Below are 14,900 nucleotides of genomic sequence, written 5' to 3'. Positions count from 1 at the left end.
AGATCTAGGATGTCTTATTGTTGAGTTTCTTTTTCATTTTTAGAGCAGTGTACAGGGAGTGCAGAATTATTAGGCAAGTTGTATTTTTGAGGAATAATTTTATTATTGAACAACAACCATGTTCTCAATGAACCCAAAAAACTCATTAATATCAAAGCTGAATGTTTTTGGAAGTAGTTTTTAGTTTGTTTTTATTCTTAGCTATTTTAGGGGGATATCTGTGTGTGCAGGTGACTATTACTGTGCATAATTATTAGGCAACTTAACAAAAAACAAATATATACCCATTTCAATTATTTATTTTTACCAGTGAAACCAATATAACATCTCCACTTTCACAAATATACATTTCTGACATTCAAAAACAAAACAAAAACAAATCAGCAACCAATATAGCCACCTTTCTTTGCAAGGACACTCAAAAGCCTGCCATCCATGGATTCTGTCAGTGTTTTGATCTGTTCACCATCAACATTGCGTGCAGCAGCAACCACAGCCTCCCAGACACTGTTCAGAGAGGTGTACTGTTTTCCCTCCTTGTAAATCTCACATTTGATGATGGACCACAGGTTCTCAATGGGGTTCAGATCAGGTGAACAAGGAGGCCATGTCATTAGTTTTTCTTCTTTTATACCCTTTCTTGCCAGCCACGCTGTGGAGTACTTGGACGTGTGTGATGGAGCATTGTCCTGCATGAAAATCATGTTTTTCTTGAAGGATGCAGACTTCTTCCTGTACCACTGCTTGAAGAAGGTGTCTTCCAGAAACTGGCAGTAGGACTGGGAGTTGAGGTTGACTCAATCCTCAAACCGAAAAGGCCCCACAAGCTCATCTTTGATGATACCAGCCCAAACCAGTACTCCACCTCCACCTTGCTGGCGTCTGAGTCGGACTGGAGCTCTCTGCCCTTTACCAATCCAGCCACGGGCCCATCCATCTGGCCCATCAAGACTCACTCTCATTTCATCAGTCCATAAAACCTTAGAAAAATCAGTCTTGAGATATTTCTTGGCCCAGTCTTGACGTTTCAGCTTGTGTGTCTTGTTCAGTGGTGGTCGTCTTTCAGCCTTTCTTACCTTGGCCATGTCTCTGAGTATTGCACACCTTGTGCTTTTGGGCACTCCAGTGATGTTGCAGCTCTGAAATATGGCCAAACTGGTGGCAAGTGGCATCTTGGCAGCTGCACGCTTGACTTTTCTCAGTTCATGGGCAGTTATTTTGCGCCTTGGTTTTTCCACACGCTTCTTGCGACCCTGTTGACTATTTTAAATGAAACGCTTGATTGTTCGATGATCACGCGTCAGAAGCTTTGCAATTTTAAGAGTGCTGCATCCCTCTGCAAGATATGGAGTAAGACAACATGCATGAAGAGGATGATGTGGACAAAATACTCATTTGCCTAATAATTGTTATACATGAGAGGAGCTAATGAGGGGTGGCTCTAATGTTCTTGTTATGTGTATATAACTCTATTCTGAGAGTTCTAACTGTTAGCAACAGTAGAAATGGTAAAACATTTCAGTTATTAATTCTGTTGTTGACCGTGTTTGCATGTATGTGCATGCAGGCTATTTAGACAGTTAAAGCTAAACCCCGATAAGCCACTGTGTAATTCCAGTGATGGTCAAAGGTATGCAAAACATTGGAAATGTTCCTCTGTTTTCAAGAATCTGAACGCACGGCTCGACAGAAGGCAAGATTAAAGTGGTTCAGGAAACCAATCATCTTTCGTGGGTAAATCTATTCATGTTCTCCAATGCTTAATTAAGTTTCTTGCTCGTGCTCCAGGAGCCCATGGCTGCAACAATGGAGGCTGGTGGTCAAAACGGCTTAATCCCAAATTTCTGAATTCAAGTTGAATGTGCTTTTAATGAACAGAATGGTGGTGTGGGTTTCACTTAATTGGGTTTCCATCCTCTCTCTACCCATCCATCCATCTCACTCATTACCCTGCTTTGAAATGTCAATGTAGATGTCCAGAGGTGGCAACAGCCGAAATGAAGGAATCAAAATATATATATATATATATATATATATATGTTGAATCGTGACTCAAAGAAAACACGAGACACTTATTTATTTCGCCACTGACTCAAAGCCTTCATGTTCTTTTCCCTGTGACCTTTTTCTCATGGTGAAAAATCATGAGCGAATTTTCCCAGCTTGCCTCGCTCGCTTGTTTCCATTAGTGATCTGGGGCAGCGCTTCAACGCTGCGTCCAGCCTGACTTCTGATTGGCTCAGATCGAGACAGCTAATGTGACATACACACACAGAGACACACACAAGCTGAAAGGCAAAGCCATTATCTAAATGGATAGACCTGTAGGTCGAACCTCAACATATGCCACAGCATGCACGAGACTGAGTTAGCAGGTAAATGCAGAAATGATTTTCTGTAATAAATCTTAAACCTTGCCGAATAAGAGGGCAGATACAAGATCGCAAGTGCTTTGCAGCTCCCTGTAAACTGGACATTTTACACGGCAACAGGAATGCCTTAAACGAGAAAATCCCAACCTTAATCCTTACAAGGGAAATGGCAAAATTGATCCGGGAACAGGGAAAATGGGCAATTTCCAGCCCGTCTGAGCTTCAAGGAAGCAAAGCCAATAAAAGCCTTCATTTTTATTGGCTGACAGGTCCATCACTGCCTGAGGTCTTCGCAAACAAGACCGCAGGAAGGGAAAGGGCTGTGCAGAGGACTTCCGAATCATTCCCACGATTCATCCCCTGTTTCTTGTAAATCTTTGTGATGCATCGTGAATTGATCAAAGCCCTGGCCCCCAAACTGGCACAGATCTTCCGCAGCCATTCCCAAAACAAAAGGCTGAAACACGAGTGTCAAAAATGGCCTTATAAGGAGCGTCTTATCCTCGCATGCTCTCTCGGTAACACAAACAACCACAAAACCGCCAGGGGCATTTTGGCCTTCCTTCTCGGCTGAAGTCAAACATCCGATTGTTTGTTACTTAGATAGCTTTTGACAGATCCTTCACAGGCTTTAGGGAGAGGCACCGGGCGATTAAAAAAAAAAACACACGCACACACACAGATATGCAAACCCTGTGGACCTTAGACGTCAACAGCGAAAAGTTAGGTCAATTTCGAGCCCAATTTGCCCTGACGCCGCGGACAGGCAGAACTGGAACGCTGGGCAAAAATCACTAACCTCACGTCGCACCAGGACAAAATATGCACTTGCATATGCTTTTGCAGTATTTTGAGAATATTAAAATGTGTGTTCCATATGAGCTCATTTCACGCACTCTGCCATTTCATTTCACTAATGACAATAAAAGAAGGTGCAAACGTATTTTATTACATGCAAATTTCTACAGCAGATAAAAAGGCGTGGTTTTGGGAAACGAGCACTTTCATATCCTTACTGGAAACATTAAGGGCTAATTAGATCACCTCTAATAGTCTGGAAATGTTCATAGGGCTACAGCTAGAGACACAATTAGAAGAAGCAAAATGCTAATTAAAACCTGACGTTGAGGCTACGTCTAATAGTCCACCAGCGTGGCGTGAAGAGATCCAGTCAAGCCTGCCGTTTTCAGAAATGCATCCTATGTCTCTTATACACCACAATAAGTCTGCATTATGCAACAGTCATTACACAAGCCTTACACAACTGCGCTCTCCGAGCGCTAGATGTAGCCATGTCATTAGGCACTTACGTGCTACAAGAAATGCCTTACAAGCCTCACACTGCGCATTTTATGCAGACATATCATTGCCAGAGCATGAATGATTAAGATGGCATTAAAAATGAAAGCGTCACAGATGCCCCAATCACAGCGGGGTGGCCCTGGGTTGGGTGTCTTCGTTATAAAAGTGTCTGGATTTGAACCTGTCAGTTGGATGCGGCTCTGCGTTGACAGCTGGAGCGCTCGGCTCCCCCACCCCTTCTCAACGTTTTTTCTGGTCTCCCGTACCTGATGTGCTTCAACCCTGAACTTTATGTTCACCCCGTGATGGCTCAGCAGAGCAAACAGGGCTATCAAATTTGCGGCATTATTATTATTATGGAAGTACATATACTTGGTCATGCACGTCTTAAAACCATGTGGCAATTCATTCTGTGGCCTTATGCGCAACTTGCACTTAAAAATGTTGCCATGAATATGCCGACGCAACCCTTTTCTGATGATGAATATTCATCTAAATTACATTTACATTTTATTCATTTAGCTGACGCTTTTATTCAGCGCCACTTCCATTCTCCAATTACATGTGCAGTGCCCCTGGAGCAAAGTTGGGTTAAGAAAGTTGCTCAGACACGCACAGAATTAGTAGCAGGTCTTGTAAACATGGGGTTTACACACTGAAACAACACTGAACAAAACATATATTATTTTAGATAAAAAAGACTCACTGTCTTAAATGATATTTCAAGCATTAGCTGAATTCAGGCCTTGGAATTCTCCTGAACAAGGTAATGTTGTAATGTTTGCACGAACCTGGGGTCAATTGACAGGTCCTGCTGAAAATAAATGAATAAATAAATAACTAAAAGTTCTGGTTATGCAAGCTTCAAAGTGTGCTCCTAATGGAATATACAAGCGTCAGATAAAGGTAGGGGTCAGCTCTTCAGAAATAAGAGTTGTTTACCAAGAATAACAGGGCCCTAGAGAGACATTTTGTTATTTCTCTGCTTTTGCTTTCAAATGATCACCATTGTGTTTACCTGTGTGCTGCAATATATTTAACAGTATACCATTACTGTATATTACTCTGGTTTCCTTCCACTCTTCTAACTTGCTAGATTAACCCTTGTATGAAACGAACTGTCCAGGGGTCGCCTTGGACCCAAAACCACGCTTCATCTCTCCATTGCCCTTAAGTGTACCAGTGGGTTTAGAACATGGATTGACTGATTAAGGTACTTTGATGTAATGCGAATTCAGACAATGCAACCCCTTTACATGGGCTTGTCCCAGATGGGCACATGGACATAAATATTTTGTAACCCCATCATGCTATAACCCGAGGCTGTTTATCACCTGCTGCGGTGTGTAATGTTCTCTCTCTCTTTTTTTTTATTTTTATTGTGGCCCAAGGCTCATCCCCCCACCCAATGCACTGCAGCACAGAGATAACCACTAGATGACTAAGAACGTGCCAGTTTGAATCCTGTCTCCAGTAGTGAGGATCTTAACATCACAATGCTTTGGGCAAACTGGCATGGCTTATCTAATCAGAAGCACCGTGCTCGGTTACAAAAAAAATCAATTTACCTTCACATTTCCCAACCTATGAATATTTCCTAATGACTGTATGTTGATAAATGATAAACATGGGATATTGAGTGCTGACAAGAAGTTCTACATACTCCCCAATTCCGAATGACTGGAAGCTAGATAATTAGAGGAGGAAACTATTGGAATGATAAGTGAAATGTCCAAGCAAATCAGTTGATGGTGGCTGTGTGATTGGACCAATTTTCTACATGGATTATGGGACAGCACTTTAATCCAAAAACTGCTGAATGAACACAGTTTCCACAATGAAAGAGGAGTTATTAAACTGATAATGGGGGGAGTTTTAAAATATTAAGCCCAATCCTCAGAACTTTTAACTCCTACATTCCAGTGTAAGGATCCATTTCTGGGAAGTCTGGGATGCTGGTCTAATGGACACCAGCATATGATGGCTAAGAGAATCAAGGCTTATGTGGGTTGGTATGAGGGAATATGGGGTTCGATGGTCTCATTCTGCCACGATGATGGCCGTGCTGAGCGAGTAGCTAATCCAGTGGTTGAAGATCACTTTCATAGCGCGGACTGGCTGCAGCACCATTGTGACACTGAAATACACAGAGGGATGGAGAAACAATGCAGGCAGATGGGCACGTCACATCATTTTTTTGGCGCCAGGTGGCTTCGTTCCCAAAAAACACCAAGGTCAGAATTAATCACTTCAGGACGATTCAGGTACAAGTTCAGTATTTTGTGTTTGTGCAAGAAATATTCTTGGCATGCAGTGCAGAACCTAATATGTCCAAGAAAAACAGATATTTGAGTCCAGAAATATTTCATAAGGTAACTAACAGATAATATTGAACTGTTTGAAGAGCTCTGAAGCTGGAAAAAATTTATGATGGTTATACGATACTGAAAGATTACTGCAGAGTGACAGCCCTTGATTTTTCTGGAATGACAAGCATGCAGAGCATGTGCTCCATTTAATTTGTGCCTTTGTTTCCCTTCTCCCCTCAGCCCCTTCTGTCCATTCAGCAGGACAGGCCCTGAAGTATTTTACATAAGACCTCAGGGTTCGGGCTCCTGATGTCTCCGTAATCACTGGAGCTCATCACTGGATTTGGATCAGCAGGCCTGTAGCCTTCAAGGTAGTCCAGCCGGCGAAGCCAGCCACACATCTGGGGTGTGTAAAAAAGCAGGCCGCTACAAATTAGATTTAGGGAAAAAAAAGTTGATTAATCTTCGGAAGAACAGTGACGTTAAATGTGCAAAAATCTTGAGCGGAAAAAAAGGAAGGGAAAGCTAGTGCAGACAGAAAAAAAAACACAATTAATTATTCTATTCAGTTAACAACATTTTCTATTGTTTTCAGGAAAAATTGTTGATATCTTGAAAATCAAAAATGCAGGTCAGGATCATAAACCTCTACTAACATATTTATGACTTCCCATAAACAGCAGCTGGCAGAAATAAAGCGTTATTGTACAGATTAGCACAGAGAACAGCCTCGAGATGTCAAAGCTATGTGTGGACTTTCTGTGTTCTCTTACACATAAAATAACACATAAAAAAAAACTTTCTGGAGGTCAAGAAGTTTCTGTGGCACTGTGTTGGTCTTAAGGTGTGTTTTAAAGGTGTGTTTATATTTTCCTATATACACACACATACACATATATACGCACATAATATATTTTTTAAATATATACTACGTTGAAATAAATTCCCACACTTAACCCAGCTGCATTTGCTTCCTGCGTGGTCAGACATGGCTGCGAATTCATCTGCCAGAGGCAATCCCTACATGTAGATGAAATCTGGAGTCAAACATCGGACAACAATGTGCATCTGCAGTGTATCTGAGGCTGGAAATTAAAAAATCCTTTTTTGTCACAATTAATTAATTCTATTATTAAAATTAATTCCATCGATTAAAATATTTCAATTGATTGACAGCCTTATAGACACACACAAACCCAGAGCCAGAGCATTATGACAGGAGCCGTGAACAAGTCACATAGTCAAGAACAGTGCAACACAATTGTTTCATCATCCTGACCAAAATAACTACTGGCAAAGGTGCGTCAGCCATGCATTGGAAGGCAAAAAGTTCCACCCACAGATTAATTTCATTGCTCAGAGGCAAAAAGGTCAATAAAAAAAGGTTCTTCTGTAGGGTACCAATAAACTTTTAAAAATGTTGTAAATAATTGCTATATAATAACTGCTGACACTGTGGTGTCCGTGGGGGTTGAATTTCCATTATTCCGAGTGAAGCTCTGCTTCACATCATTGTCCCTGCATGACAAATATGTCTAATGAAAGGCATATTATCCAGCTGCAAGTGCCGAATGATATGTCATGACTTGGTGTACGTTGACACAATGTCCCTAAACAAGATGAAAAATCTGCCATCTCCCTCCATAGTGAGACTTCGCGGTCACGGCGCAGTCTCGTCGCTCCGCGCCTTGATACGCAGGTTCACGTCCAGACATACAGGACGCGTAAATGCCAACTGTTCTATTTTTACCCTCTCAGTCCATGCGTGCATAGCAGCTCTTTATCTGGGCTCCGCGGCTGTTTAGGTACCTGCTGTTGTACGTCCACTGGCACCCCATAAAGCCCCGTTCGACTGTGCACAGTAGACGGAGGTCCTATTTTAAGAAATAGGATGGCGATACCTCCAGTGCTTCTTAAGATGCTGCTGGAGTTTGCAGCAAGGATATGCCTACCGTTTTTTTTTTTTTTTTTTTTATGTTTACTCAGTGTTGCTTACTTGCTTGCTATGTCAAAAACTGTGCTCTGGGGTTGGGTTGTCGCTTGCCAGCGCAATGCGCAACTGCCACACTGAAATAGCATGTGGAACGGAGAGGGGGCTTTGAAGGGGAACGACGGAACAATCTGAAAACAATACTAGGGTAGGAAGACAGTCATGGCCACGGACGGTGACGTGATATTTTAAATGATGGAAATGCACAGGCTGACATAGACATTCAGACACGAAGAGACAAATTTAATGTGATTTTTGTTCAGATTTGATTGAGCTCAACGGATGAATATGGATCGCAGCATTTCTCGTGAAAATGCTTCTAAAAAGGAGCGTAAATCACAATAAATCACAGAACTTCTTCACACTCTATGAAAAACTTTTGCTCACACATTATATACACTGGCGAGCCATACCATTACGACAACCTATATAACGTTTAGCAGGCTTCTGTTTTGTGGCCCAGACAAAACAAGCAAAAACAGACATGGACTCCACTAGACCTCTGAGGATATGCTGTATTATCAGGCAAGTTGTGAGTCAGTCTTTCCATTGTTTTACAGCACATCCCACATATTTTTGAATGACTTGAAATCTGGAGAATCAGCACCTCAAACTTGTGCTCCTCAAAGCATTCTTGGACCATTTCTGCAGTGCAACATTGTGCATTACCAGTGTACTTGGTCAGCAACAATGCTTAGGGGGTAGATGTCAACGGTTCACAGCATCGGCTTGCATCTTGGTACCACGTCTTCCCGAGGAAGTCATGTGCGCACACACCTTTCTCTCAGAACCAGTCTTAATTCAACATTAACAATAGCTCTTCTATTGTATTGGATATCACGGGCCAGCCTGTGATCACCAAAAATGATCCTGTCGCTAGTTCAGCGGTTTTCCTTCCTTGGTCACTTTGGAGAGGTCATGACTACTGAAGACAAAGAACATCCATCCCACAACAGCTGCAGTTTTGGAGATGCTACGACCCAGCCGTCTAGCAATCACAATTTGGTCCTTGTCACAGTCACTCAAATCATTATGCTTCCCCAATTTTTTTCTGCCTCCAACACATCAACTTCAAGGACGAAATGTTCACTTGCTGCCTAATATAACCCACCCACTGCCAGCTGCTAATGTTGTCCACTTCAACATTCATAATGTTATGGCTGATTGGTGTACACAGCTCATGTATACAGGACTTTTATCAAATCAATGTTCCTCTAAGCGGCAAGACATTTTGTCAAACATTGAAATATTGATTTACCTACACCATTTATTGCAGAATTTCCTTATTTCCGTTAAAACAATGCCCTTATGTGTGCAGAGAAAGACTCTTGCTGTTATCTTGCTGTTCTCTGAGCAGCAATATTGTTCTCCATCTGTAGGTTTTTGCTTGTAGTAGATCGTTCCTTAGTTGGAAGAGAACAACGCTCAGGTCTTGTAGCACATCTCTTGCTATCAACAGTTTTTCTCAAATCAAATTAAGCTGTCACTTTTGCTTTTTCTAATAATTATTATTCCTTTTGGGAAGATGAAAAACCTTTTCATTAGTTTCACTAATGCTGAAAACCTTTGCACAGAGCTGTATATATACACACAGTACATGTGTACATGTATAAGTATTTATGTTTATATATTATTACAGTCTATGATAAGCACAAATGTCCACTAATGTATTTTAACACTATACCGCGTGTTCCGCTCCCCCTCATCAAAAATGCCTTCTGCACAGCTTTCATTACAGAATGATAACCTTACAACATCCACTGTGGCCACCTTTGTGCAGGGCATATTATTTGTCGAGCAGCAGTGCATTATAGTGAACTAAATCACTGTATAGCCAATAAAAGTAGCTTATTATCCGTAACCCTGTGATTGTAAAAGCCATGGATGATTGAGTGGTTCCGCCGCTCCTACGGGGAAAACATGGGAGGCTCTGCGCACAGGTTTAAGTCCAATTCATCTGGAGCTGGCCCTGACTCACAAAGGCGGCGGCGTGGTCGCAGACCCCCCCGTGGACTCGTTAAGACAGTTACCGGCGCTGAGAGCAGTCACTTCTCCCCCTGAACCAGCCGCTTCATCTCTGACAAATCAAAAAGGTTGCAGACATGTGGCTGGGCTTCAGACGGGCAGCATGCTGAACATCAAGAAGGTCTGTCCATTCTGTAGCCTTGGAGTTCCACCTTCCCAATGAGCTTACATCCAGACTAAAGCATCTGATTTGGATCAAACATATGAAATGAAAGAGCTACAGATCAAGCACACAGTGTGTAAACGTCCACTTTGTTAATGCACATGGACATCTGGCATGTTAAATGGAGGAATATTGGCTGAAGGCTCTGAGGACTTGGAACAAATTGTTATTATTCAAAAAAGGTCATGCTGGAACCCAGGTTCAGAAAAAAAATGTCCATCAGGACCCACAAGAAATGTGGGTTGCATGTGAGAGAAGACAAAAGCTCATGTCCGGGGCACAAACATATCTTTGTTATCAGCGTGTGTAAACGTCATCTGAACTGCAGGGGAGGGAAGTCCCTATCTAATCTTAAAAAAAGAGGGACGGGGTCACCCCAGGACTCGGTGCTCCTGAGTTCACATTTTCTGTGCATGTCTGATGTCCATTAATAAACGATTTGACTGATCAATGGGGGGATCTTCAGCCTGAGTCACAAAGGTATAAATCCATGATATACTTTCCCATATTGAACAATTTGACTTTTCAATTGATTTTTATAAACAAAAATATATGTTTTTGCCAGACTTAAAGCTACACAGTGTCCTCATTGCTTTGGCCATAGCCAGTAGTGTAACCAGACATCCTCTTTTCCTCTGACATGGCCTCTTTTTTGTGTCTGGCCTAGCCTAAGGCTAAAGCATCCAGAGACACAAGCAGTCACTACTTCTTCCTTCACCACACCCCTGCTTTCATGCAAAAGTTCAATTTGCTTTAATACTTTCGTAGTATTTAAGTACTATTTAAGAACTTTTTTTCTAAAGATTGGGGACAGGGGCACTTTAGGACTAACCATCATGTGGCAAGTTCCTCTACACAGGCACTGGGCCAAATCTGGTCAATTATTAGCTTGCTTATTTATTTTCGGTGCATCTCCGGTCGCTCAGAGGTCACCGTTTTAGAAAACGGTCTGCGTCACTAAGAGACATCGGTGAACCGTTCTCAACCAGCACCACTCCTGCATCCACAGATGCTCTATTATACAGAATTATAAGATGCCACACATCAGCACCGGCCCACGCTGTCTGAGACGAATCCACAGGGGAATCGAGCTCTGTGCTTGGACGACTCAAGTCTACATTTTAAATCTTTTGGACGGGAATAAAAGCTGTGAGCCAGTTTCTGGTGCCTGGATAGTCACATCATGCAAAGACCTGCCATTGTCTTGCCACATCAACGCCATGCCTGCTGGATGCTTTATGAAGTCTCATTGGAAGAAGTTGACTTGCAGTAATTTTGGATGGAGTTGTGCACTATTCTTCGAGAAATTCACGGTCACAGTTCGCAAAATTCATGGGTTGCCCTAATTGATAAAATCCTGTAGGAACTGATGAAGTGCATCCGGAAAGTATTCGCAGTGCATCACTTGTTCCACATTTTGATATGTTACAGCCTTATTCCAAAAAGGAATAATTTTTTTTTTTCCCTCAGAATTCTACACACAACATCCAATAATGACAATGTGAAACAAAGTTTACTTGTTTTTTTTTTTAAAGATTTATTAAAAATAAAAACTTAGGAAGCACATGTACATAAGTATTCATAGCCATAGCCTGAAAATGGATCTTAAGTGCCTCCTTGAGATGTTTCTGCAGCTTAATTGGAGTCCAACTGTGGGAAAAAAAAAGTTGATTGGACCCACAGTCACACACCTGTATATATAAGGTCCCACAGTAGACAGTTCATGTCAGAGCACAAACCAAACCACATGAAGTCAAAGGAAATGGCAAATAAAGCGATGCACTGTGAATACTTTCCAGATGCTGTATATACATTCTGTACACATTTCTGTAGAATATTGTATCTGTTTCCCCTCTGTGCATACAGTTGTGGTCAATTTCACAAACTCATCATGGACATGAATGTAATATTATTTTCTGAGGAGGAATAATTATAAAACATACACCATTAATTATTACAAAAACTACTGAGCCAAATTTGTACATACAGGCTGAAATATGTACATTGTTAGCAAGTTGCACCTTCACTATACACGGTCTGTAGTCAACGAGAACCATAATTCTGGATATTTGACCACTCTCCCAGGCAGAATTTGTAGAGTTCTATTAAATTGGCTGGTTTCCTGGCTCAGGTCAGGTCTTTTAGGCATTGTCCCCAAACCTTCAACAGGATTGAAGCCATTCCCGAATGTTTAACCTGTTTTTCCTGCTCTGTCCTTTGCACAACCAGTTTCGATGTGTGTTTGGGATCATTGTTTGGTTGGAACACCAAATTGCGTCTAAGTTTCAACTAACCTCCGTCATTGTCTAATGGACGTGTCACAGGCCCAGAACATTTTCTGAGAGCCTCGCCCATGCCTAACTCTTGCCGTTGTGGTCAAACAGATCAAACTGACCGTAACACGCCTCGTTTGACCTTAAAGCCAGAACGTCTTTTTGGCCTTTAAGCTGCAGATTTCAGTTTTAAAGGCCATCGATTTTGGGAGCAGAGGCTTCTTTCTGCCGGTGGCTCCAACAGAGCTTCACTGTTCTGATTGATCTGATTAACCCCATGACTGCTGTCCCACAAACAATTTTTTAAGCTATTAAGCTATAGTTGGTAAAAGCTGGTGTCCTTTTTAAGGACACAAATAACATTGCAGATCTCTCAGCCCCACTTATTTAAAATGTATATATATATGAATTGTAGCCTGTCGGTATGGAGACTTGACCCTGTATGGATTTTAGAAAATGCTCAAAATATATGACATTTCTGTCCACGAGTTGTACACCTGAACTATTCTGCTATTGTACATTCTTAGCACTTTTATTCTCAGCATTTTTTATTATTATAATTCCTTTTTGCATCTGTGCATGTATGGTGGCATATCTGTCAGATAAAAAATGTGCAGGTCCAGTGCCAACATCTGTCGTGGTGTGTGTGTGTGTGTGTGTGTGTGTGGGGGGGGGGGTGCCGGTGCCCATGGCATGGGGCCACTTGTACATCTGCGAGAGCGCCATTAAAAGGGAACAGGAACAACATAAAGGAACAGCATGCCACGCCACCCGGACGCTCTGTTTTCCAGGCGGATCCCCGCAGGACGGCACAGGCCAAGAACCCCCCCGCCGTCACCGGCTGCGGGTGCGAGGCAGGGAAGCCTGTGTCACCAAGAGCAAAATACAGCAAAAACAATTCCACATCTAAAGACCTGCGTAATGGAGTATGGGTGGGGGGAGAGGAGAAAAAAAAAAAAACCTCAGCTCATTAAACGGCTTCAGATAATTAAAAGACGTGCAGTCGTCCCGGCTCACGCAACGTTGTTTTTACAGTATTTTACAGTAGAACAGTATTTTACGAGGAGAACTCAACAATTCCACCCCGTCACGCCCACTCACCGGCATAAACGCCAGAAATAAACGAATGAGCTTTATTATTGGTTGATCGTTAATGTCGTCTGCCCGGGAAAATAAAAGCCACGGGGACATTTTTAGTGAATAAATACGGTTTGTACGGTTTTATTAAAAGGTGGGAATAAAAAAAGAGAGAAGCAGGGGGCGCGTACCTGCGTTCCTCAGCTTCTTGTTCCTGTAGACGGACAGGATGACCAGCACGTTGCCCACGATGTCCACCACGATGGTGAAGATGAGGACCCCGGCCAGGACGCCCGGGGCCCCCGCGGGCGCCGGCGGGGGCCCGAGGCTGCGGTTGGCCCCCGGCGGAAGGCAGTCCGCGCAGCCGCTGGCGTTCGCCCGCCGCGCCATGCCGGCCAAACTTCTGGGGGGTTATTTCTGTTCTCTGTTTCTGTCTTTCTTTCTTTCTTTCTTTCTTTCTTTCTGTCCCCGGTTTTTATTTCACTCCTCCGCTGAGCCCCAGACGGCATTCCTCGGAGACCGCAACTCGGGTCCAGGTGGCGTCCGAGGGGACGTCTCCATCTTGATTAGTTTTTTTTTTTTATTACGTGTCCCGCGCGTAACCGGCGACATTACGCGTCGCCAAGTTCAGTCCCGCTGAACGACAGCGAGAAGGTTCGATTCAATTCGGCCTCATTGCGAACGTCCGCGCAACTAATTCATATTTCGTTCGCCGACGCGCCGTCTTCAGGTGATTCGTGCCCGTGCGGGTTGAAGTATGTGACGTCGGCGTTTTTAATTGCGCGCATATCTTCACACTTGCTTGTCGCCCCGAGCGACCGCGTCGCTGTCACCGGTCACGCCGGGTCCCGCTGACACGCGTGTGCGCGTCTGCGTCTGTGGGGGTCTGCGGTGGGGTTCCGCTTATTTAGTCCCCGCCGAGTCGCATCCACGCCTCCGAGACGCGCCGCGCCGACAGCCGCCGGTGACGCCCGCTCGCCGACGCCGCCTAGCGGCCACATCCGCACGGCGACGGGCGCAGAGTTGGTCGCCGAGCATAGAAACACATTTTTATCAGCTAAAGTTGGAAACAGTTCGGTTTTTTAAAATCGTTTCGAACATATGCAAACAGTTATATGATTTATATTCTATTGATATATCGCATTAATTGTTAATTAATTCATTATTATTCTATTAATTACTTCGTATTTTAATTGGTAAGACACTAAGATGGAACCATTTTGAAGAATCCAATACAATAAACTTATTTGATATTTTGTACCAAGAGAAAGTGAAGTGAAGAAAGCTCGTCATGCTCATTAAGACGATTGAATGATGAGAAAGTGTTCAGCATAAACCTTCAGGACTGTTGGAAGCCTTCCTCGTTGTCACAGCAAAAGCCCCCTGCTT

General features: G+C 43.0%; 1 protein-coding gene across 1 annotated transcript in view; it reads right to left on the bottom strand.

Annotated features, from left to right (window-relative positions):
* mtnr1c (melatonin receptor 1C) overlaps positions 1-14,408 on the bottom strand; it is a 30,167-nt gene extending 15,759 nt beyond the window's left edge. The window contains exon 1 of the mRNA XM_028982599.1: positions 13,703-14,408. Within this exon, the coding sequence (XP_028838432.1) occupies positions 13,703-13,901 (199 nt within the window). The 5' untranslated portion in view covers positions 13,902-14,408. The remainder of the gene's footprint in view (positions 1-13,702) is intronic.
* Between the last annotated feature and the right edge of the window lie 492 nt (positions 14,409-14,900).

This window comes from Denticeps clupeoides, chromosome 6, assembly GCF_900700375.1.
Source record: "Denticeps clupeoides chromosome 6, fDenClu1.1, whole genome shotgun sequence".
NCBI lineage: Eukaryota > Metazoa > Chordata > Actinopteri > Clupeiformes > Denticipitidae > Denticeps > Denticeps clupeoides.
Note: the sequence above shows the minus strand (reverse complement) of the source record. Positions and strands in the feature narration are given on the sequence as shown.